The 25,965-nt window shown below is 40.5% G+C and overlaps 2 protein-coding genes across 4 annotated transcripts in view; both read right to left on the minus strand.

Moving 5' to 3' along the window:
- The window catches only part of osbpl3b (oxysterol binding protein-like 3b), a 34,704-nt gene extending 15,233 nt beyond the window's left edge, over positions 1-19,471 (minus strand). Inside the window, exons 1-4 of one of the 3 annotated variants that reach the window (XM_037785461.1) lie at positions 19,261-19,471; positions 5,590-5,741; positions 752-868; positions 54-107 (exon numbers count right to left, since the gene is read on the minus strand). In XM_037785461.1, the coding sequence (XP_037641389.1) occupies positions 54-107; positions 752-868; positions 5,590-5,685 (267 nt within the window). In that variant the 5' untranslated portion in view covers positions 5,686-5,741; positions 19,261-19,471. The remainder of the gene's footprint in view (positions 1-53; positions 108-751; positions 869-5,589; positions 5,742-19,260) is intronic. The other 2 variants (XM_037785462.1, XM_037785464.1) reach the window with 2 other exon arrangements.
- A 348-nt stretch (positions 19,472-19,819) lies between these two features.
- Positions 19,820-25,181, minus strand: LOC119497236 (uncharacterized protein C7orf31). The gene is made up of 9 exons (XM_037785197.1): positions 24,938-25,181; positions 23,769-23,911; positions 23,618-23,689; positions 23,514-23,543; positions 23,216-23,406; positions 23,041-23,129; positions 22,760-22,934; positions 22,185-22,273; positions 19,820-22,102 (listed from the first exon to the last, which is right to left on the minus strand). The coding sequence occupies exons 2-9, from the start codon at positions 23,855-23,857 to the stop codon at positions 21,194-21,196; spliced, it is 1,644 nt and encodes a 547-aa protein (XP_037641125.1). The 5' UTR covers positions 23,858-23,911; positions 24,938-25,181; the 3' UTR covers positions 19,820-21,193.
- Positions 25,182-25,965: the final 784 nt, after the last annotated feature.

The following is a 25,965-nucleotide window of genomic DNA, read 5'->3' on the forward strand; positions in this document are numbered from 1 at the left end:
TGTTCTGTAACTGACAACTATATAGTATGCAGCCAGCAGGCTTTTGTACTCACATCAGCACTGCACTTGCCATACTTCAGGATGCCCTTGTCCAGGAAGAAGTATCTCTGTAGGGAGAAGGGAGGACAAAGAGTGAACGAGATGCAGCCGGGATGATATGCAACACCCCTGACAGCAAGTCTGAAAACGCTGTTATGACTCTGTGATCCTGACAGAGTCCGCCTCTTGTTAATGTATGTTGTTAATGGCTCTCGTCTTGCATCGTGTCTGCCTTTATTACTCTTTCCCTCACTCTGTTGCAATCTTCCTCCTCTAGTCTCTTTGTAAATGTGACTCTTGGTGCTCCGTTGAAAGCACAAAGACCTGGAAATCTCAGAGTGTAAGTCAATACTAAATGTATACAGCTCTGTTAACCAACAGGCCATCAGCTAATGCAGCTAGGTGGTATCATCCCAGTGAAAGCTTTTAGACAGAGCGTAAACAGTCACTGACCCTGGTCACATGTGACTCCTCTGGGGGTGAAATCATCTACTGCATCTATACAAGCTCATTCAATTAGCTTAAAGCACAAATGAGTCACGTCAGCACATTTTTTGGTAAAGGAATCTGGGAAGCGTAAGGTAACGACTGGGAAATGATGTTCAGTTATCAAGTACGTCTACAAATACGTCATTAAGTCGATCACTCTGAGAGATGAGTAAGTAGGAGGTAACGTGCGTCATTTAAGGACCTTGCAAGTGGTTGATTATACCTTATGCCAGCCCTTCATCGGCCACTTTCTCCTCTTAAGCATGTAGCCCTCCTGTTTCTGGGGCTCCAGGACACTGCTGAAGCCTCCACGCAGGCCCTCCACTATTTCCCAGCTGTCCTGTGGGCACAGATGGTTTATGAGAACTCTGAGATGATAGATGGACGTTAGCAAACACTCAGCTTGTGCACACACATGAAGATCAAAGTTGCAGTACGGTTCGTAACTAATGAATCATCCACACAACAGAGTCAAGGTCTCAAAAGCTATATAGCATTTTGTGGCTGTTTAGATTTTCAGTCTCTCCTTCAATGTAGTGTCAGTCAGTCAGTGGGAGGCTGTGGGAGATGAGAGTTTCATTGCTGAGGGAAAATTCAGCCATATGAGGTTTGAATCAGAATCACCTTCATTGGCCAAGTACGTGAGCACATACAAGGAATTTGACTCCGTTATTTTGCATCTCTCTTGATGTACTTACACAGAAATAAAAATAACAGCTAGGGACAAGGATAGCAAAGCTGGATAAATAAAGGCAAAGAAAAGACGGGCCTGTTATGTACACAAGAAGTGAAAAAATAGGTGTTATATAAATATTATATAAATATATATATAATGACCAACAATAAAATAAGAAATAAAACATCTATATACAAGTCAGGTGTTCTGTCAGTTGTAAACAATACAAATAGTGCAAAGAAATAAATACTGAATGGATTCTTATGTACATTAATATGTATTAGTATTATGTATTAGTATGTACAGCGCGTAGGATATATATTGACCAGTACCAGTACGTAGGATTTGGCGGCATTTAGCGGTGAGGTTGCAGATAGTGTAGGAGAACTACGGTGGCCGACGCAAAAACGTGAATGGCCTAGAGCCAGTGTTTGGTTTGTCCGTTCTGGGCTACTATAGAATCATGGCGGTGGCTCCGTGAAGAGGACCCGCTCCGTATGTACATATAACGCCTCATTTGGCGTACAGTGTGCTGTAGCTCCTCCCAGTGGGGAGAAACTGGAAGAGGTTGTGTCCAGGGTGTGAAGGGTCAGTAGTGATGTTTCCTGCCCGTTTCTTGACTCTCGAGGTGTATAAATCCTGAATGGAGGGCAGGCTAGCACCAATGATTTTCTCTGCAGTCCTGACTGCCCGTTGTAGTCTGTTCCCGTCCTGTTTGGTGGCTGATCCAAACCACACAGTGATGGACGTGCAAAGAACAGACTTGATTAATGCAGTATAGGACTGGATCAGCAGTAGTACATCCTCTGTTAGTCCATTTTCCTGATGGTGTCTATGTTAGAAGTCCACATGAGGTCCTGGGAGATGGTGGTTCCCAGGAACTTGAAGGCTTCCACAGAAGACACAGTGTCATTCAGAATGGTGATGGGGGGCGGTGTACTGTAGGGGGGCTCCTCATGAACTCCACTGTCATCTCCAATAGATTTCCAGTGTGAGGCTTTACGCACTACTTTCACCTCATGGTCCCATTTACAAAATTAGCTTACATGTCTAATCTCAACTCTTCACAATAATTATTTCCTGACTGAGATTAGAACGCTCAAATCCAAATCCCCCCTGCAAATAAAGAGATTAAGGTGATATTTCATTATAGACTAATCCAGATAGCTCTGTCATGTGCTTCAGCGGCGAGGATTCCAGGAAGGCAGCGTAAACAGAGGGTTTTGGAACATCTTGTGGTTTATATCGCTTTTAGTTTATATTAGTGTAGCCTTGTATTACTAAGCTTGTAAAACAGGTGTATAATGTCTTTTTTGGGTCAAAAGGGAGCGTTAAAAAATCTGAAAAATGATGATGATATGATGTGAGCATCATATACTGTAAATTGAATATATACAGTATATGGGTGCTGTTGAATGGACAATATAAGCAAATAAAAGACGTCACCTCGGGCTTGGGTGGATATTATGATGGGCATTTTTCCACAATTCTCTGACACTTCATAGACTAAAGAATTAATTAAAAAAAATAATCAGATTAACTGATAATGACAGTAATCATAAAGCTGCAGCCCCCTTATGCTGATAATGCAGTATTTTAGGATTATACCATAAACTTTATAAATGTGTCCAAGTGGGACAAATGATGTTCACATCACAGCTGGGACTTTGGGTTCTTGGCAGAGTTTTGAGGTGACTCTGTGTTTGTTATCTCAGTGTGTCCCTGGATGTTCCAGTGTATAACAGCTCTGGCTATACAAACTGGATCAGTCAGAGAGGCTGCCTGCTGGAGGTGAGGCCGGCTAAAATAAACCCTCATTTCTGCAGGGGGTAAGGGGGGGGATGGAGAGGGCGGAGCTCGTCACTGCTCCCACTGACACACTCACACCGTGAGTTACTGTCACACACTCTCTGGGTATTCCTCTTCAAGGTCGAGAGATACTTTCAGATAAGCTGACAAGACGACAAGTCTGGCCACACAGGGATAGCTCTCAGCATAAGAACATTTAAAAAACTAGAATGTTTCCAAAATTGTCCAACATAGTGTAACGTCCTGCTGCAGCTTTAAGATGCGTGTGTGTGGAGAATGAGCCATATTCTTCCAAAACCACTACATGAACCAGCGGACTATAACTATAACCCAGGTTTAAATGTGTATTAAAAAATAGCTCAACATTTTGGGAAATTTGCTCTCTTGCCAAGATTTAGTTGAGAAGATTGATACCACTCCAATCTGTAATTGTGAATCTACTGCCAGAAGATGGTTAGCTTAGATTAACACAAAGACTGGAAAACATGGGGAAATAGCTGCTAGTACATCTCTGTCCTATGATAAAACATCTGCCTATCAGCACCTCTAAAGCTCACAAATTAACACGTTATATCTTGTTTGTTTAATCCATACAAAAAAAAAAAAACTGTGTATAAATGACAATTTTTGGTTAACAGGAAGTTATGGGTTCCAAGGAGGGTTAAAAGAAGAGATATCAAGGCGTCATATCGCATAATTTCATTGGGGTACAACACAAAAATCTGGTCTGCAGTTGCAAAAAGGCTCACTAGCTGGCGAGCGACCATAGAACATGAGGATGATTGATTTGTTTCACCATGGCGTCTGCAGGGGGGATGTCAATAAAATAGAATTACAATTCTGCAATCATTGAAAAGATCTTTAAAATCTTTAAAAGATATTCTGTAACCCTCCAACATCGTTACACTACGCATGTATCATACCCCATAGCTCAAGACAGTGTCCCAGCCTTCATTCAATAGCCTTGATGGGTTCCAGGAAGTTACTGCACCCGGCCAAGGAATAGTCCAGCAAATAACCGCCCCGTGATGTCATAACGTAACGTTTTAACACTTTGTTTTTTGTATGAATCAAACAAACTGTGTATAATGGATTAATTATAGTGAGATTTAGCTTTATGCTGTTTCCAGTCTTTATGCTAAGCTTTGCTAATCATTTCCTGGCTCCAGAAAGTGAATAAGCATATCTCCCAAAATGTTAAACTACTCTTCTAATGCACTGACCAACCCTTTTGAAGAAATGTCAATTCATTTTTATGAACGTTCTGAAACTTACATCCAAGCACATCCCAGGCGTATGAGGTTTGAAACATCCATTTGAGTAAATATTTATTTTTTGTTTGTCCAGAGGTACTTTGGGAATTAAAACACTTTTTCAGCCCTTGTATTTGTTGTTCCTCTAAAGTGATGGACCACTAGTGTCTGTGTGTCCTGCGGGCAGGACTGGAGTGAAACTTTATTACTTTCATTTCCAGACCGAAAAGCTGTTGCGGGTAATGAAACATTAATGAGTCTGCTGCCTGCAGATAAACGCTTAAGGCAAATGCAACAACAGTTTGTTCATGTTGCTAATATCTTCACTAATTTGTGTGTGTGAGAGAATATGCCTTTGAGGGAAGTGCAAATTTGCATTTTAGTCATTCAGAGGACTCTAAATTGTCCACATTTGGAGAAAATGCTGTGGTTTGAAAGTGATGCAGGGAAAAGGTCTCTCTCAAATTGGCAGCATTTAGAAGCCGTCTCCTCCGGCGTGCATTTAAAAAGAGCCAAATAGAGCCTTGCGATAACATCTGAGAAAACTGCAAGGCCTATTAGCACAAGTATGTGTGGTTAAGGCATTTACTGTCAGGTCATTCTCCTCCCATGACACAGAGATCCCTAAGGACTGGCAGTTGCCTTTTTTTTTGCAATGCACAAACTGTACAGTCAGAAAAAAAATGATTTGGAGAAGTTAAAGCTTCAGTAGGCAACACTTTTTTGGCATCATTGGAAATGAAAAAATCTATAATAACCTTTTAGCATATTGTAATTCAAGTGTTCTGAGAGAAAACTAGACTTCTGCACCTCCTCATGGCTCTGTTTTCAGGCTTTAAAAAATCTAGCCCATGACGGGAGACTTTGGCCAATCACAGGTCATCTCAGAGAGAGAGCGTTCCTATTGGCTGTGCTCCGGCTGGTGGGCGGTGCTTGGTATTTCCTCAAGAGAACTCATCATGGCTGCCAGGTCACAAACTTTTTCATTTTATAGACAAACAGTAGACTACAAGATGTTTCTGAAAACATTTGAGTCAAGAAATAAGCATTACAGTAACAGAACATTGATTCATATTTGATCAGCGCTGCCTAGTTTGACCGTTTGATCGGAGTTCGCAAGTGATTAACTCAGACGGAAGCTGGACGGCAGACTCCCGATCAGCTCTGACTGGTTGTTTTCCTCCAGTCTGTGAAATCTTGCAGATGCCATTAGGACCACCGTTTTTTCTAAAAATAACTTTTTAAAATCATATTTGCTCCATTTCTACCGACTGCAGCTTTAAGAGTTCAAACTTTTCAAGTGTCATCGCTGTTGTGTGTTACCTGTCGGCTGTCCAGTTTGGACGAAGAGCTGCTGTTGCTGCGTGACACGGAGGATATCTTCTGCGACATGGCTGAACTGCGCTCTTCTGAGCCCATCTCGCTGCAGACTGGCCGGTGCAGGCTACTGCTGGAGTACCAGGAACATTCCTCCACTAAGAGCAGACGGGGTGGAGGTGGGGTCAGGAGGAGAGAGGGTGGGGAGAGAAAGATGGCTTTAAGAGGCGAGCCCTTTAAAAGCCTTTTAGCTCTGTCTCACTGAAAAATGCATTAGGATATTTAGAGCAATTAGTTTTTCCATTTTCACGTAACAGAATATGGGATGTAATGAGAAAAGCTGCACAGAGGAGTTCTCAACATAAGCAAACGGAATTGAAAGACGAGACTGGAAGACATAAATTGGTCTGCAAAGAGATGAGACCGCAGGTTTGAATTATTCATATCCTACCCTTAAAGAGAGAGAGATGGATTGTCAGCATTTAAGGATCATATGAATCTAAAACACCCACTAGAAGTACGTGCATAAAAATACCGCAATACCACAATGTAAAAGTACTGCAATACATGTTAATTTCCTTCAGGTGTTTACTTAAGGAAAACTACAGAACAGCAAAATGTACTTGACTGTTGGTTGGGATAAACAAGTAAGATGTTCTGGGAAACTGTAATGGACTTTTTTCCCCACTATTCTGACTAAACAATAATTCGATTAAATAAAAAAAAGAGACAGATTCAGCTGCATAATTTTCTATACTGCATTATATTGTTATTGAGACAATAATGTGTAAGCAGCTGATTTTAACTATAACACACGGTTCAGATCAGAAGATTATCTAAAAGCTTAATCTGCAAAGTACAGCCGTCAGATAAACGTAGTGGAGTAAAAATACAGCATTTCCCTGTGAAATGTAGTGGAGTAGAAGTATGAAATAGCATTCAGTAATACTGAATATACTCAGTAAAGCACAATCTCCTCAAAGTTGTACTAACAGTGCTTGAATAAAAGTACTTTCCAACCCAGATAAATATTATTCTACTAAGTATCAGCTCTTTCTTAGGTGGGATTTCAACCCATGGTTCAGTATTTCAGTATTGGATCTCAATCACAGCTCAGTGACGGGGGAATAAAAGGGAAAGTCCCATATAAAGATGCAGTGAGATGTAATATTGTCACTTCAACAGAGTGTGAAAACAACTGGGCCTCTTTAGGAAATGGCAACCCTCAGTCAACTGCCACACTTCACACAGACTAATTAACATTATGTGCCGGTCTACCACGTCAGCACATACAGCCACATTTCGCTAATGCACTGTGAGTGGCAGTTTGTCACAGTAAGGAAAGCTGATAAACAAGCAGGCTGAGGTGTAAATCGTGTTGGTCCACGTGGTAACAAGCAGTAGGTCATCAGTTTAGCTTCACTGACAGCACAGAAGTATTGTGTTTGTGGACCATTAGGTCTGAGATTATCGCTGCGTTAAAAGACCATCTGTGAGATTCTGTCTAAGAGACAATGCCATGATTATATTTAGGTCACACATTTATTTCTTTAGTGTTTTTTTTCATAGTTTTGGTTAGGGCTAAATAAGAATATACATTCTCAAATATTCCAGATTGTCAACCAGATGATCATACAAACGGTGTCTCCCGCCGGCTCGCACTGAATCAGCCACGCCACATGTTGACAACCACTTTGAAGCAGCAGCAAGGTTAATCACATTACCTGCTCTGCATCCACAAGCTTTGTGCTGCATAATGACCACAGCCTCTCGTGTTGGACAGAACAAAACCGTAGTCATGTGAAACCTCTGTCCATCGACCAAGCATATACTGTTCACCACCACTGCTCTGTCTGTGGACCATAGGCTGTGGTTTACACTGACAGAGCTCATCACCCAAAATGCAGCCACAACAATGGATCAAAGTGGCAGGACACACAAAAAGAGGCCCCCAACCGCAGAACAGCACATCTTGTGCATTTTGTCAGCTCAACCAAACCAGGACAGGACATCTATCTACCTATCTATTTATTTCCATTACACTATCCATCCATCCATCCATCCATCCAATGCTTCCTCTCCATCTCCTATGATTTATTCATCCACTTTCCAGTGATCACACCAGCCATAGCGCAGGTCTGTCACACGGTCACCCTTCAGGGCACCCTTTCATCTGACATAACAACACCACTTCTCAGGCTTTCATCAAGGCGACGGCGGTATTAGACGTCACCGCTCCAGTAATTACCCTTTCTCACTGAAGAGCACACGCTCTTTGATGGCAATGAAGAAATGCAGTAAGTGATTGCAATAAAACTGTATTAGATTAGATAGGAGCAGTGCTGCAGGAGCTGGGGTTACTGTTAGTAAGGATATTTACTTCATTTGACAGTTGTTCCTGTCGTTTACAGACTGAGAAAAACACAAGGAAACAGTTATGAGAATATGAGAAACTAGAATTACCACCTCATGGTTGTAGCCTATGCCTCCGCCAACCAGTCAAGTTGCAGTTTACATCCATGTCTGTCTGTCCATGTTAGCATATATGAATTCTTGAGTTGTGGCCAAAAATGTGTTTTATGAGGTCAGATCTTGACCTTTGACCTTTGACCATCAAATTCTAAGTTCATTGAGTCCAAGGGGACGTTTGTGCCAAATTTAAATACATTCCCTCAAGGCATTGCTAAGAGGAAAAGCATAATGCTTCCGGACAGGCTGTCGCCGGCGAGGAGGCATAAAAACAGGCTAGTAGTAAACATGAAGACAGTGGAAGTAGTCTCACATAAGTGGTTGTGGCTCATGCTAATGAGCAGAACAGTCATGCCTGAGACCACAGCTTGGTGAAAAGAGGGACGCTGACTGGCAGCGAGTGCTGAGTTTGTCCAGTGGCCAAAGAAAACAGAGGGGATCACATGAACACTGACAGCTACTGAGGACAAAAGATAAACACGAGGAAAGTTCTACTGTCAACAAGACGGCCTCCCTTTCATGTATGAATGCATGAACACAAAAAGACACATGGACATATACATGAACACAAATATGTGCAAAGAAATGCAAGGTCTGGTGATGATAAAATCAAAAAAGCAATAAAATCTATAGATCTTATCGGTCTTATGCTGCACTGCTGACTGTTGTATCTGAATAAAGGAGTCTTTTTGTAATAAAGATGGTACTGACCTTTACAAAGAATGATTGTGATTCATGTATCCCATTAAATCTATATCTACCAGGCAGTATGCACAAAATCCATACCATGAAATGACATATAGGAAAAAGTCACATTCATATTCATTACATTGAGTAAATTGGTATACCAGGTTTTACTGGACAACAACTAAATCATTTTCAATACACTGATCTGCATCGATACGTCAATTCAATGATCAACGATCCAATATTATGCGTGAAAATATCCATACATAGCGTCATCTTTAAAACACTCCTTTATTTTGAAATTCAAACTTATCATATTCATTCTTTCTGTTAAAACAAATAGATTGTGTTTTTTCATTTCAATGTCTGGAAGAGCTCAATAAAATTGTCAAATCATATTTTAGTTGCTTATTGCAAGTTGATATATATGAATCTGATTGTGTTAAATGGGTATATGATATCGTTTCATATTGATTGAAGGTCCCTGAATCTTATTATGGCAGACTGTGTGACATCAGCAAATATTGTATTGTTAGTAAGATGTAACTTTTCATTAACCATTCAGACATTTCACTGTGCCCATGATATCTTCAGATGCACATTTTTGTCATAATACAAATGGAGAGATGATCAACGCTGGGTAAAGTTACAGAAAATACAGAGAAATATCAATGGCCTCATTCTACATCTCTTCAGACTCCCTGTGTATTACAGTAAAGCTGTAATTTCTCTGAGTGACAAGCTACATGAAGTTCAGTCTATTTGTAGTATAATATATAAGCCCTCATGAAAATCATTATTGGCAAGTTCACAGTACATGCTTCACCCTGCAATCTATTTGTTAAAGAAACAGATATACACGCAGATGTTCTTTTCAAAGTGTCTCTTACACAAAAGGCTAAACGAGCTACGTGGAGAGGTGACAGACCTCTCTTGAATATTCCAGTAAAGTGTGGGTGAGTGGAACCTGTGACATAATGAGAAACCAGCGTGACACTTGGAGGAGACAGATGTGTAACTAGCAGGAGCTTCAAACTCTGGCTGTCGTGCTTTTCTCACTTAACAGAATCAGCATCTTATTGGAGAGCCTCCGACTGACCCCTCCGAAAAAAGCAAAAAGGATGCACCCAAAAAGTTTCAACTTCTCTGGGGAAGTAGTGTCAAAGTATCATAGCAAATATTCATTTTTAAGGCTCTGGGGATGCCAGTGTCGGTCTCTTGGTCGCTTGCTCCAGACTGAAATATCTTAACAACCATTGGATCACGACATTTCATATAAACATTTATGGTTTTAGACTTTAGACTTTAGACTTAGACGTTAAACTTTATAGTCCCCAGGGGGAAATTCATCTCCACAGCACTACACACGAGACAGTATACATAGAATAAGTACAACAACAGTAACAATATGAAAAATACATCAGTACACACTGAGGTCTGCTCAACGAGGCCTTTTGTAGGGTGAGGTGGTGGTTGAGTGGGTGTGTGATGTCTTGTTCTATTGAGGATGCAACGCGTGCAATGGCCTCATTGTTTAGCTCTGCGAGGTTGGGTGTGAGAAGACCAATTATCCTGGCAGCGGAGTTAGTTATGCGCATGAGTTTGACCCGGCTAGTGACGGATAACATTTTGAAGAAGGAGGTGCAGTATAGTAGAATGGGCTGAATAATACTCTGATACAACAACAGGAGGAGATCAGGGCAACAAAGAGTCCTTTAAGCTTGCAGTTCACAGAGGATGAATCACGATGACTTTGGTGATCACCGGACTTTTCCTCAGCCCCGCCATGAGGTTGACATTTGTGGTTATAAGCGTAATATCCTGGCAACTCTTGGATAGATGCCATGAAAGTGGATACAGACAATCATGTTTCACTCAGGATGAATTGTAATCAATTTGGTGATCCCCTAACTTTTAATTTAGCGCCGCCAGCAGGTCAACCTTTTTAATTGTCCAATACTTTGGTTTACAACCAAATACCCTCAAAACTAATGACATTCCCAGCAGCATCAAACTGCATTTTCTGTTAAGTGCTAGTTTAACATACTAAGATGCTGACCATGGTAAACATTTTAAACGCACTACATCAGCATGTTAGCATTGTCATTGTGAGCATGTTGCCATAATGTCAGCATTAAGCTTAAAGCCACCACTGTGCTTGTCAGTACAGCCTCACAGAGTATGACTGTAGACTAGTTTTGTTAATCCTCCACGCAGGCGACATGTTTGTCTGTCCATCTGTACGTCCGTCTGAACGTCTGTCCGTCTGTCAGTCCACTTGGTCTCAAGGATGAACTGATTAGATTTTGGTGGTCAAAGGTCAAGATCAAGATCACTGTGACTTCACGTCCGTCCCATTCTTGTGTTATCTCAGGAACACCTTGAGCGAATTTCTTCAAATTTGGCACAAACGTCAAAACTTGGATGCAAGGATAAACTGATTATATTTTGGTGGTCAAAGGTCAACATTTGACACACATTTTTGTCCAGAACTAGCCTCATTCCCTGTCTGCTTGGAGAGAAATGGAGGATGACATGCAACTGCAACCAACGATTACAATTTTTGGTCTATAAAATGTCAGAAAATAGAGAAAAGTACCTGTCAAATACCTAACATTACTTAAACTGTTGTCAAAATTGATGCCAATGAATTTCCTGTCAATCGACTGATCGTTTCAGCTGTACATGCGCAAAGGTGTCCGGGTGGACTCACCAGTAACCTTTCAGGATGCTCAACGGCAGGCATTTTCCTATCACAATAAATGTAAATAATTGTATGTAATTACAATATATAATGAGTAAAACTCATATTGTCCAGTTGCAGAAAATAACTATAAATGTCTGCAGGCGCTTGACAAAACATGTCAAGCTGAGATTTCTGCCTTTCAAAACTTATAAGCATGGTTATGTTGCTTTAAGGCATTCCAGACTATTGTCAACAAATTCTTGGTCAGCAATGGATCTCAGTTGAAGTTATAGATGGCTTAATGTCCTTTTAAGCTGCACTAACTAGATTGACAGAAGCTGAAAGCCCTCTATTACATTCTGCAGTTCATGTTGCAGATGTTCCTCTGTCCTTCCACCGTCTCCACAGTCAGTCTGCCAAACGGCTGACGAGCCTAACAGGCTTTCAGGCATCATTAGGATCTGACTCACCAGAATAAACGTCTCATGGTTGGATCCCCCCCATTGTACAGCTTTCTTTAGGAAATTGGGGTCATGTTTGCAAAAATGACAGGACATGCCGATTCACCGCAGTATATCAAAGAAGTCGGGTTGGAACAGACTCTAAAACACACTGCTCTGAAATATGAAGTGAAGGTAGAGAAACTCATTTTAGGAGAGACACAATAGAGTTCACTTCAGTAATGTCAAGAGAGAGAAAGTGTGCCTAAAGCTACTCTAGAGGTAGGCATGGTAATATAGATAGACTATTGACTTTTACCAAGCCGATAAGATGATATTTAGATAACCTTTAAATACATAAAGGTTTATATAATCTTTTAAATCACATTTCATATGCAAAACTCAGCTGCGAGAGTTGATTTATATTCCAATCCCAAGCCATGAAAAGCGGTAGCTCCACATAAACATTATGAGGCCTATGTTTATAAAGTAACCAATGTTTATGTATAGAGCAAACAAAGCCACGGGAAAGACTTTAAAAAATGCTTTTATTTCGTTAGATTAAAAGATTGGCTTTTCAGCTTGAACAAAATCAAATTTAATTTCATGTGATGTGTGACAGCTGGTTTGATGAAAAAGAAGAAAATCAATGTTGATTTAAAATTGCTACAAAAGTTAAAAACCGCTCAAAGCTTCTCTGGTCTGTTCGGCTCTGGAACAATCAGCATAAACTTGACAAAACAAATGGCATCTGCATTCACCAAACGCCTAACACGGTGTGGTAACCACCTTATCTCCGCAGTTCCACCAGCCGTTCTTTGACAGATCATTCCTCTCAATACAAAGCTCTTTAGCGACAGAGCAAACTCTGGTGACTCTGATGAGGTGAGTTATTTACCTTCCCTCTAATCCTGCCATCCATCCATCTGGATAAACCCAAATCAGAACTGAACCCCTTGCTTAATTTTAACTGCCTTTAATCTTCCTCTGCAGGATAAACTCATCAGAAGCTGGTTTGTCATGAGCACACAGATCATTCTTCCTGTTTACTTTGGAAACAGCATAGTCATTAAGGACGTTTTCTGATAGCTGCTACCCACCAAAGGAGACACACTGGCCTCTCATTTGCTGCATCTAAAAGTTACCACTTTAATATCAGTAATGTTATTACATCTGTGCATTACCCTGCTGGGATGACACCACTTAGTCTTTGTTATTTCATTATGTGAAATGCAGAACAACTCTTTCTTGGAAGGGGAAGAGAAACCCTGACATAATATGAGCAAAGGAAAGGGCGAGATCAGAAATCAGCAGAAAACAATATTCTCTGGCTAGTGGCCACTACTTTGACCTCAATAAAATAATTTGTGACACAGAGAGTGCTGTGATTTAAACCTGCTTCTGATTACTCCAGATTTTTTTTTACTTTGACCACAGCGACACATTGATGTAATGTCTCTGAGGGGTAAAGAAAATCACCGTCATAAAATGCAGAAGATTTAGTGTAATATTGAAAGTACGGTAAGAGTTCAACATTTTGGGAAATACCCGTATTTGCTTTCTTCAGAGTCAGTAAGACTCGAGAATCGTCGCATTTCAAACTTATAAGCATTCAACTGCACGTATACATTTTTCACAAAATCAGCTAGAGCACTTGAAAAATGAATTATTATGCACAGTGTACTTCACTGAATTAATATGTAAATGTAAATCTAATTTCTTCTACTGATGATTGAGCACTCTCTTCACTCTCGCATCAATGGTGACTCATACTTTTCAGTATGCAAACTTCATGAAATGATAACACCATCAACAACAGGAGCTGGGCTCTGATTGGGGACCACATAAGAGAGGAAGATGGGCGATTCAAATCTGAATGCATTGTAGTGTCATTCAAAACTGAGGCCCTTCAGCAGGCTGCAATCAGTCGGAGAGCAGAAGTCACACTGCTGTTTGAACCAGCTTCCTATCCAAGTCTGAAGAGTTATCATGGTGAGTAGAAGATGGGTAACTGCACAGAAACAGTCCTGAAAGTCTCTTGTCTTTTTCCCCTGTGAAAGTAATTAATTGCCGTCTCCAGCCAATACTTCTTCCCTGTATCCTTCCCCAAAAAGACCTGAGCAGTGTAACTGGGACTACGACAAAACAATCTGCAGAATCAGGGCACCACAGAGTCTAGAAGTATTTCTTTCTTTCAAAACATATTCATCCATCAATATCACAGGTCAGCACCCAGCAAGTCATTAGCCCAGAGAACTGACACGGAGACAAAACTGGCTTCATCCCAACACGAGATCTATTATTCATTAGTACATGACCGACCAAGCGGGGTGACGTTTGCCAGCCCACGTCTGCGTGTATGGCCACACCCTCTCTGAAAGTGAAATACAGATGGCAATGCATGCCCCTGATCTGCTTAAGGCAATCGTGGTGAAAGGTTGCCAAGGCCAGCAGGAGCCACTCCAAAAAACAGGCTCACGCGTGCACGTCTGTCTTCCCTATCTGCAATCTCATATTTCTAGGGGGATGAAATGGAGTTTGAAGCCTTTGCTTCTCATCATATTCAGAGAAAATGCTTGCAGATTTATGGTTGTAATAACGAGAGAGAGAGGGAGAGAGAGAGTCCCTACGACGTCTTTTCATTCATGTCTACTACTCTCTGACTATGACAAGCTTTGTATCACACACTCTCACAAACGCATCCGTTAATCAACCACATCCTCAACGCGCTCCCGCCCCTCACACACCCCCGTCCTCCCCCTCTCTCTATCTCTATTTCTTTCTCTTGTCTGCTCTGAGTGTGGCAGAGCAGAGGTCCTCGCCTTTGTTATATTCACAGTGTGGGGGAGCCTGACAGACTCATAACTCAACACCGGCTCATTAGAGCGTAGTGTATAGTCACAGCTTAGCTCAACAATCTGACAAAAGAGTGGGGAAAAAAAAACATAAATGTGCAAAAGTGCTCTTCTCGATGTGCCGCATGCAGCAACTTGCGTGTCAGCACGATCCAGCTGTTGCTTTCCCAAATTAGAGATTACAGTGCTTCCCACTCAACCTCTGCTCTGATTAGGATGCAACAGCAGCATCTCTACCTCTATTCTCATATTATATCAGAGGTGTTGACCCAGAATAGAGGATGATGACATTGAGGTGGTCCTGCTGATCCTGTCTCATCACAATGGAGAAAAAAATAGGCCTAAAAAGAAGGTATCACAAAAACTGGAAAGAACATCTGCACTGCCACAAGCAATCTCTAAGTCCTTCAAGAGCAGATATATTTAGACATGACATCGTCTTCCATTACCTTCCATTTATGGACAGACAGAGATAAACTGTCCGACTGAGAAAAGTTACTGCATCTTGAGAGATTTACTTCATTTCTGCACTCTGGACTGCAGTACGGATGAGCCCACAGCAAAACTCCCTCTTTGCTGTAGTATATCATAAAAGATGGACTGTCACAGCACCAGAAACTGACTCAAACTGTAGCTGACAAGCTTGTGTTTTTGTGGTTTGACTGCAGTTGGGTTTTTGAGGACGATATTTGCAACGTGTGTTTTTGAAAATTTGGGTGTGACATCTCACCCACAGGTCTTTGAATGTGGTCTGCCTTTTCTATTTGAGTTACATTGACCTAATTTACTGCAAAGTAAGAGAAATGTATAATCCCACATGACATTTTCACTTTAAGATCCTAACAAGAGAATCAACACCATTTATTTCTGGTTTGATTTAACTGACTGAGTCGTTATTAAAAACTAGAATTACCGCCTCGCGGTTGTATGCCTCCGCCAACCAGTCAAGTTGCAGTTAACATCCATGTCTGTCCAAAATGTCATCACTTCATGATTTTATCCTGTTAGACATTTGTGTGAAATTGTCACATTTGCATATGAATTCTTGGGTTATGGCCAAAAACTCATTGACATTTGATCACCAAAATCTAACCAGTTTATCCTTGAGTCCAAGCGGACGGTTGTGCCAAATTTGAAGCAATTTGCTCAAGCTGTTCCTGAGATATCACGCGAATGGACGGACGAACCGACAGCCCCGAAAACATTATGCATGAATGTGGGAAAACGTTTTCTCGGGCTAGTACCCTTAAAGACCACCAACGCATTCACAGTGGAGAGAAACCGTACTGGTGTGACCAGTGTGGTAAATCTTTTACTGATGGTAGTTCCCTTAAAACCCACCAACGCATTCACAAAGGATTGAAACCGTACTGGTGCGACCAATGTGGTAAAACTTTTTCACGGTCTGGTCAACTTAAATCCCACCATTGCATTCACACTGGAGAGAAACCTTATAGGTGTGACCAATGTGGTAAAACTTTTTCTCAGAGTAGTAGCCTTAAATTCCACCAACGTGGAGGAATAAAAACACACTGGATCAACATTATGACTGAAGCTAATCATTTTAGAATGTTTTTTGTTCTTTTTATTAATGCAGATGCAATGAAATCAATAAAGTTGTCACTGTAGACCAACAAGACTAAAGCTCTGTGAAGCTGTACTTAGGCACAGTGGTGAGCTACAAGCTGCTTAAATGAGCATGTTAACATGCTCACAGTGACAATGTTAACATGCTGATGTTGCATGGCAGGTTGCATTTACCAGGTTCACCATTTTAGTTTAGATTGTTAGCATGCTAACATCTACTAATTAGCACTAAACACAAAGTACAGGTGAGGTTGATGGCAATCCTCCCAATAGCTGTTGAGATATCTGGATCAAAGTGGTGGACCGACTGACCGACAGACATTGCCATCCCAAGAGCCATGCCTCTAGCATGGCTAAAAAAGCTAGAAAAAAAAACAGAAAAGCAGCACTGAAAACTATCCATCACAAACACATGAAATGTACACAGTTTCTAGAATCCAAATCCTAAATACATGTGCTTTTTGTTGCACGACATTAAATCTAAATGTTTAAGTCTCACACAGCTCTGGTTTTTAATCAGTTAGGATGAAAATTTCCGTCTCTCTCAATGAAATATGATACTGCTACTGTTGTGAAAACAATCAGGGGTGGAATTTGGCTGACCTTGTGCAGACTGATAAGGATCAGGAACATACATCATTTTGAAAATGGATATATCATATAATAGTTTTTCATACGAAATCCTTACAAAAATGAATTATTTAAAATATAGACAGACATCACAGTTGTTATTACTGTATATAGGTATTAGTTCAAAAGAAGTCATAATTTAAATGACATTAACAAGAAAATACTGACCATTTGTCCAAATGTAATAATGAGTAAAGATAAGTATAAATATTATTTTCAGACTCAGTGCTGCAATCCTGTAAGATGGTGAACATTTTGAATAATTCAGCCCCACAACCCAAGAGCGTGACCAAGGCTGTATCAGGCGTGTGCTATAGTTTTAACTTTAAGAGTATCTAGTGTAGTGCTGCCTTCGTTAAAATTGCATGCTGATATCTGGCAGCGTCTAAGAGAGCTCTGAAACCATCCTTCCAGCTTTCCTCAGCCTCTCTGATGCCCGGAGGAGGCTGAAGACAACCTGCCATTAAAAAAACATGTCACTAATGAGATCCAGTCCAAGTCACTCTGACTAGAAAACAATAAGACAGACAAAAGTGAAACTTTAACGTTGTTATTCTATCTATTTTGTCCTTGCTACTATATAGTACAAACACATTTTGTCATTTTCTAACAAACTAAAAATGTCTTTAATGTGAGAAAAGGTGTGGTTCATGACTTTAGTTCCACTACTGACTATAAGCGCATCCACCTGCTTACATGTGAAACCACATGAATTATTTATGGAGGCCTACTGCCTACGCAAAAAGAGGCAACACCTGCCACATGCATGAGATGCTATTTATCCACTTCCTGCATTATTCACTTGTCGTTTAGTGGAGCAACTTTCAGTTCCTGTATAACTTGTAAGACTGTGTTTAGTTTAATTGAATAGATTATTGGTTGTGTGCATGTTTATTCAAAGATGCAGCTCGATGCCAGGGTAAAACTGAAACTACCTCATGCAATGCAATGCCCCACTGCTGTTTTTAATACATGTCTTGCACAGACAAAGTTGTTTTTTTGATTTTCCTGCTGCTGCATTCCTCAGATTCTATTGATTCCTCTCCCTCAACGTCTCTCTGTGTTTGACTGCAGTTACTGATTTGGGTGTGTTAGGAATGAAAAAACCTCAGGAGCTGCAAGAATTTCATATTTTGCCAACAAAGAATCCTCGGAGCTGAGTGAACACAGCCGTGACAGTGGAAAAAGAGAAGCAGTTGAGCATTTTCAAAAACATAGAGTCCAGTCTGCGAGACTTTCCCACTGTTTGTGATTTCGCCCTTCACCTGTAAACCAATCTGAGGCAGGATGTGCGCGCTATCCACCTACTTTACTTCATTTCATGTCAAACGTTTTTACAGAAAACTCTCAATGGCCCCTATTGAGCCTCACACATGCTCCAACACACACAAACAGCCTCTGAAAAGCCTCCTCTGTTGCACTGTTGACACAACACCCAATGGAGCCGAGATAACCCTGTGTAAATCCTGAAATTATAGCTGCTCTGTAAGTGAGACACAAAAACAGCTTTGACTCAACCAAATGTTTTAGGATTAGCACACAGACATTTGACTGGAAACTTTTGGAACAAACCCCATATTCATCATGGGAATCACTATTATTATGGTGGATTCACACAGAATTGTAATTATCTGGGAGAGCTCTGATAACTGGCATAGCCTACATATTCTCTTATGTCTGCCATATAGAAATATTGTAAATCCTCCATATTTTTGCTCCAAACACTGTGTAGGGAGGAGATGATGAGCTCAAGCCCTGATTACATGTGAAAATGGATCCTATCACACACACCTACATCCACTCAGCATGAGAGATACAGCCACTCATAACTGTATACAGGCACATTATTCATACTTCTGGCTTGTGACTGATAGCTTGCTGCTGTTATACTGTGTATTGATTCATATGGGAACAGTAAATCCTCCTCAACTTGTCTTTACTTGAAAAAGAGGAAGGGGGCTATAGTTACCATGGAGACTAAAAGGATATATTGGTGTTTATTGTATGAATCATGTGTTATGATCATAACAGGGTTATTGCAAAAGATCGACTGCTTGGAAAACCCAGCAGGAGAGTTTATCCCACTGTTTAAAGTAACGTGGTAGTAAATTTACATTTGGTTTGTTTCACTTTTACAAGCTTTTTTACAAGTGAGCACTTTAACTGCTGTGAAATGTTTACCACAAAGAGCAAGAAAACAGGCACTGTAATGAACTTTTAAATGCAATTTTCTTATCCAACTGATATGATTTCCAAGAAAGAATCAAACTATCTAATAAAACACATCTGCATTTGACTTAAAACAAGACAAAAACGCACTCACCTTGACAAAGTTGTGAAGTCAAGGTGATGGGGACAGAGATGTTGATGATGAAGCAGTCGGTTTATCTAGTTAACCCAATCTAGACAACACAGCCGATGAAGAGATACAGCCTCAAACAGACAGCCTGCCTTCTTCCAGTCTGACATGCACACACATGCACCGTCCAGCTCAGCTATGAAGCTGAGGAGCATCAATTTCTCCACCTCTGTATGGAGGAGTGACTGACTGCAGCCTGCTCCAATCAGAATGCAGGACAGAGCTCGGCGTCACCATTGAAGGGGGCGGGGCTTGTGTCATTGACAGCATCTTTTTCCGTGACGTCATGAAGAGGACTCCCATAAGCAAAGCAAGGGCACACAGTGCGGACACATGTCAAACTCATCACTTTGCAAGGTGACTCATTTAATTGTGGTCTTTTAGTTATTGTTTAAATGCAGATGTATTATTTCCATTTTAAGTGGAATTACTTTTTTTTACTAACTGAATGAGATATAAAAAAAAATGATTAGTCACCAAAAGGACAAGATAACATCAGAAAAAACGAAATGAAGTCAGAATGATAAATGACAGAGCATGGGGGGCCAAAAACTATGATATGCTGCCACCTGCTGGACATAGTGTTGAATCACAGCTTTTCAGTCGTGCTCATGGCATAATTAGAAATATGTAGCATGAAAAATAGCTTTTGCAAACAACTTCTGAGATGAGAGATATTTGCATATGCATAGTGAGTGACTAAGCAGGTTTGAAAATATATGTGACCTTGAATGCAACACAAGTGCATGTTTTATATATATATATAAATGCAGGTTGTGTTGCACATGCATAGTAAGCAAAAAAAGAAACAAACAAAAACAATTACAACACCATTAATCTTATTTTAGTTATAGCCTCACAGCTTGCCACAATATTCAGGAAGAGAAATTGTACCGGTCTATTTTGCTGTATTATCTTTTTTCTTTTCTGAACGTCTGAATGAGAGGCTGTTATATCACACAAGGCTGCAGGCTTGCTGCTCAAGGACTCTGTCACACAAAAAAAAACCTTTCACAGAGAGTCAGCCTGACTGCAACAAGATTACGTGCGAAAAGGCATTTTTTCCTTTTCACACTGGCGAGCTAGAAGGTTACTGCAGCACCTACGACGCAGAGAGGTGGATTCCATAACACAGCCAGCACAATGTTCTGTGCTGATCTCTGTGTGACATATTGAGGGGGGGGGGAAATCATCTTCATAGAAGTTTTCTTCCTGTAAAATTAGAAAGGTTCCAGTAAAGACCAAAGTATTCATCTGTGCAGCATTATGAATTTACAGCCGCTGAATATTCCTTCTGTGTGGACAGTACAGGCAGTGCTGAACCCACAGTGAGCTTTGAAGGCTGTTCCTTTTATTTCACCCTTACAATCAACTGTGGCTTATGGGAGCCTTATATAAGACCATTCTTCTAATACATCCTGAGCTCTAATGAATATTGCAAATGAAATGCCTAGAAGCAAAGAGTAAATTAATATTATTCTACAAATTGGCTGTTTACTAAGTACTGAGGTTAAAAAAACAGTCTGGAAAAATTAATCACAAACTATTTTATTATGAGTATATACAAGACATTTTTCAGCCTCATTGTAAATGATTTTCAAAGTAAAATATTCCAATGCTATAAACTCAACATTAAAGGTCCAGTGTGTAGGATTTAGGGGGATTTTAGAAATGGAATATAATATCCATAACTATGTTTTCAGTAGTGTATAATCACCAAGAATCGTTGTGTTTTCATTTTTGCAGATTGCAACCTCACAGCTACACCACTAAATTCTACACTGGTCCTTTAAGTATTCAGTAGTTACATTTTAGGTATTCGCTTGCTTCTGAGATTCAAATCATCACGACTATTAATTGCTGCCAGGATGTAAGAATTCATGTCTATTACAGTAGGTTATCCATGCAGGTAGTAACAGTTGATCCCATAGAAGTCATGTTTCTTCCCCGTGACTACGTTGTCCCTCAGGTTCACAGCAGCACGTGTGATGGAGTTGTTAAAATCACGATGGGCCTTCGTCTTACTGAAAGAATTTTGCAGGTCCAGGAGGCAGAGAGCTGCTCCTTCTCTACCCAAAGTCTCAACTCTGTCCTCTGGGCGAATGCCAGGCAGGACAGGAGGCCTCGGCAGGATGCAGGGTGTACAGATACTGTGAGGCAGCGTCTCATGCCATGGAGCTGCCCTTGATGATAACTTAACATGTGATTCAATACCTGCCAGGTCTTTGGCCATAGATGACTGACTAATGCTAGATACATTTCTTTCATCTTTAAAATACTCATTTTTGCTACTTGGTTCATCCTTCACACACGGCTCAATCAAGCTTTTCTTCCTGTTGACCTCCATCTCTTCCTGGGAAAGTGGGCAGTTGCACAGGTCCAGGGGTCGCTCTTTACCTGCGTTCCGGGCAGCGTTAGCCTCCCGGCTGCTCTGTGACACGGATACTTCTATTGGACTTCCATCAAGCTGGAATTTGCAGTTTTCTCTCATCCTGCCCTCATACGCAGAGCTCTCAGTTTGTTGTTTGTGTAAGACCTCCTGGGACGGCTCAGCGCTCCGTGCTTCTGTGGAGCCAGAACTGTACTTTGATTGACTATGATGACCCCTTTGGTTTGGATCTGGTGCCTCATTATACTTAGCTGTGATCTCTTGTGGCCTATGCTGGTTTATAGCAGCAGTGCCTTGGTTTGGAGCTGGAGATAGATTTGTGAGTTCAGCAGCAGCAGGGCTGCAGGTGCTCCCCTGTCTTCTTCTCCATCCTCCTCTGGGCTTAGAGGGAACAAACACAGGAAAGGACCTTTCTCTCTGTAGGGAATATTCAATAGGATTAGTGTTGCACACTGTGAATGTTGCTGTAAAAAAGGTGCAATGTTTTCAAGGTCTTTACCAGTGGTGCAGTGTGTGAATTCATCCCAGTAATGGCACACATTTTTTCCTTGAAGTCATCCATCTGAAGAGGATTTGCTGGCCCCGATCCTTTTGAAAAATCAAATATCAAATACTTATATAAAGTATTATTGATGTTAAAATCATGCATATCCTACTATAAGATTATTACTTCACAAAGCGGTTGAACACACAGGCTTTCATCATTTCTAATAGCAAAATGTACTCTGTGTTCTTATACATGCTTTTTCAGCTTCTTGCTAAGGGACTGAATGAAAATGATTGGGGAGGAGAGGGCATCAGAAAAAAAAGGAGAGGATTGTCATTTTTCTTTTGGCTGAAGGCATGGTAGTCACACTTTTTTGGGAGAGCAGGTGACGGAGTATATTTAATTTCAGCCTGCCCTTCCAATAGGGACAGCTTTCATGTGTACCATAGTTCATAACAGTGCGCTTTGCCATATGCGGAGAATAATATTCCTGTCTCTAAAGGAAGTAAAACATTCAGGCCCTCTCCCCACCCCCAATACCTTCTGTACAGTCCCTAACATATTAACATACATTTAGGTTTCTTTACCTGTGTGGTGCATTTGGTATGAGGTGACCCAGTGTGACCTCTCCAGATTTTTCAGCATGTTGCTTGTCCGCTCAGATAGCGACAAATCCCAGTCACGTAGTTTACCGTTGGGCAGCACTGTCTTTGGAGGAATGGGGTAGAAAACCTGGTTCTCTCCCTTCAATGGCTTTGTATGCTAGAAGGAAGAACATTGGTACATTTAGAAAATGATCAGATCAATTATGATTTAATGTATTGGATAACCCCAAATGTGAAGCCATAAACCATATTTCATTACTCACATCCAAGAAACCGTGTTCGCCGCTCCACGTTACAGCTTTCTTCCTGGTTTTCATGGATGTATCCAAGACCTCATGTCTGTATGCACTACCTGCACATGGACATGAAGACATCTTAAACGTCTTTAGAAACATTTATTCTAGTATCCCCTTTTACCGCAACATGTTGCCCTCTTACCTATAGTTTTGCTCAGCAGAGTGACGTCTGGCGCACAGTTTGGGATGAGGTGGTTGAGGAAAGGTTGGGAGGCGGCTCTGACTCCTGTCTCAGGGTCATCTGGAGAGCGGAAGGATGGGAACATTGCAAACTGGGAGATGTGGGATGAAAAGGGATGCTGTTTTGGAGTTGCTATCTTTATCATTTTCTCCCTGTTAGAGGCAACAGGAAATTAAATAAAGATGAAGTGCATCAAAGTTTGAGGCAGACACAAGAAACCTTAAATGAAACCAGTCTATCAATCTCAAACTATACTCACGCCATATTTATATCAGTTGGTTTTGGTATGCTGAGAAAAGAAACAAAGTGAATGTTATCATTCGTGTTAATGATGACAATATTCATGATAAATGGTTCACTCACAGCTGGTCGTTGAGACGAACTTTACTTTTCCTTCTGCCAGTATTGTTATAACGTTGTTGACCGGTAATGTGCCTGTGAAGACATAATAACAATCTATAATCAGGCTACATTTTACACTTTTAATTTCTATGCAGAATGTTTTTACACTCACTCAGATCTGATGGCTCCACCATAACCAAAGTGATAATGGCCATTTAAATCAGGCGGGATGCCGTGATTTAGGGAGGACTCGGGCTCCATCTGGCTGCTGGAGCTCTGACTCAGACTAGAGGAGGGTGAAGGCAGGATGAAACACTAGGGAGGGAGAATGAGAGCAGAAAAATTTAGAGAATTAAGTCAAATCGGTGTTGAAACCTTGTCTGCTAATCAATGTTGTTGTTTTGTCTCGTTTTTTTAACCATAAGTGTTAATTCACAGCAATTTATCATATGTTTTCCAATTCCAATTCCAATTGTTACAATTCAACTAGTGTGTCCCTAAATGTCACACAACCAACTTGACTCATAAAATGAATGATAGCCTATGTTTACATATGAGTAAATAGCATATTAACATACATTATAGCATAGCTAAAACTGCAAACATGCATTTTTCTTAGAATGAAAATTAAACTGTTTTAACTCTTCATCACAATATCTGACTGTGATCTCCAGTGATGCCTCTTCTATTTTACATTATTTTTTGCCAAAAGACTATATTCAGTATGATAAGGAAAAATGCCACAACATTTGTTCTGATTGGTCAAAAGTCTTGAGATTGGTACAGACACACTTTCGGCAAGTATAGTATTAGTATTAGTATTATTCATAGTCAAAGTAAGGATTTTTGACAAAAGTAGGACAAACGCTAACATTGTGTTTATTAAATGTTTTCCAAATTAAACAGATTTTTTGACACTGCATATGTGTGCATTTCTTTGATATTCAATTTGTTATGAGTTCATACATACCAAATACTTGAGTATGCTCCTGGTAGTTTCTGAGATACAGCCATTTTCTTATCATACTATAGTATTTGAGCTCATGGGACTTTTTTCCTAAAATATAATGGAATCGATTGTAAAAACAGTAATCCCATTTGCCCAAAGACTATATATAAATTAGTATGATAAGAAAAACTCACTTTTCAGCCAAATGGTTTGACAAATTTTGAAAATGTCTTCACATTTGTGCATAGACAAGCCCCAAGCACATTTCCACCAAAGGAAATTAAAAAATGTCAGTTTTACAAATTAGTTAACTATTGATAATTATGAAATACAGCAACTACACAGTAATTAATCAAAGAAAATCCCCAAAACACACTGTCACGTTGACTTACCTAAGAAGTGGTTTAGAAAAAACTGATCTAGAGAAGTCTCTTTTATTCTCCTGATACAGTTATGGGAAGCAGTCTTCTTGGTCCAAATGAAACAGAGTGGAAACCTTGAAGCTTTCTTTGACAGAGCAGGACTCTCTCGTCTTCACTTGTGACCAGTGAGGTGAGTTTGGATTCCTGGGACAGCCAGAGTGATGGTGTTACAATAAACAATAGGATCGGAGTGAGTGACACCCAATCCAGCCCACAGCACACATAGTGGGTGAGCAGAGGTGTGGTTTAAATAGCTTTTTGTCAGACTGAAACAACACATTTGGTTTGCTGAGAACAGAAAAATATCAACTGTAAGCTTTTGAAAATATGTTTTGTCCTTGTCATGTACAGTTGTAATAACTGGGGGGAGGAGAGGGGGAGGGGGAGGGTCAAGATGTGCTGGTATTTTCATATCACGTCAATATTTTCATATCCAGTGGGCAATCACTGCTCTGGATGCCCATCATCCAGTCATCAAGTGTGGATCTGATAATATTACATGTTCACAGTTTGGTGAACTCATACAACTAAGCATGGGGTGGAATGATAATCAAGCTGGGTCCGCCTAGGCACACGCTGACACCAGATACAAGCTGTGTGCGGTTGGTGTGTGGCGTTTGGTTACAGGAGTACTGTTTCATTGTCTCCATTCCTATGCAACATAGAAATAGTTATACATTCAGACTGCGTGCCTTACAGACAAAGCCACAGAACTTGTTCAAAGAAAGTCTTAGGAACAATCTAGAAGATGATTTCAGACAGAGGAACAGGGATCATCCTGTTCTTATGTCGATTTAGAGATTTACGTGCTCATTTTGTAGAACACCTTCTTCTAGGATTTAGTGGACAGCTACAGCTAGACGGGCATGCGCTGTCCGTGGTGCTGTTACTCTGTCATGACTGAGCATGCATGAATAGGGCTAATTTATCACTCTAGATGACACCTAAGACTCTGATGAAAGTAAAAAAATAACAAAAAAGTATCTATGATGCAAATT

Source organism: Sebastes umbrosus, chromosome 11 (assembly GCF_015220745.1).
Source record: "Sebastes umbrosus isolate fSebUmb1 chromosome 11, fSebUmb1.pri, whole genome shotgun sequence".
NCBI lineage: Eukaryota > Metazoa > Chordata > Actinopteri > Perciformes > Sebastidae > Sebastes > Sebastes umbrosus.

Coding starts and splice junctions, on each gene's coding strand:
- LOC119497236 (XM_037785197.1), bottom strand. CDS start 23,857: ATGGAGCCCGAGTCCTCCCTAAATCACGGCATCCCGCCTGATTTAAAT. Junction 23,690..23,768: donor GGTGGAGCCATCAGATCTGA/GTGAGTGTAAAA, acceptor ATGTCTTCACAG/GCACATTACCGGTCAACAAC. Junction 22,935..23,040: donor GCGAACACGGTTTCTTGGAT/GTGAGTAATGAA, acceptor TCTTCCTTCTAG/CATACAAAGCCATTGAAGGG.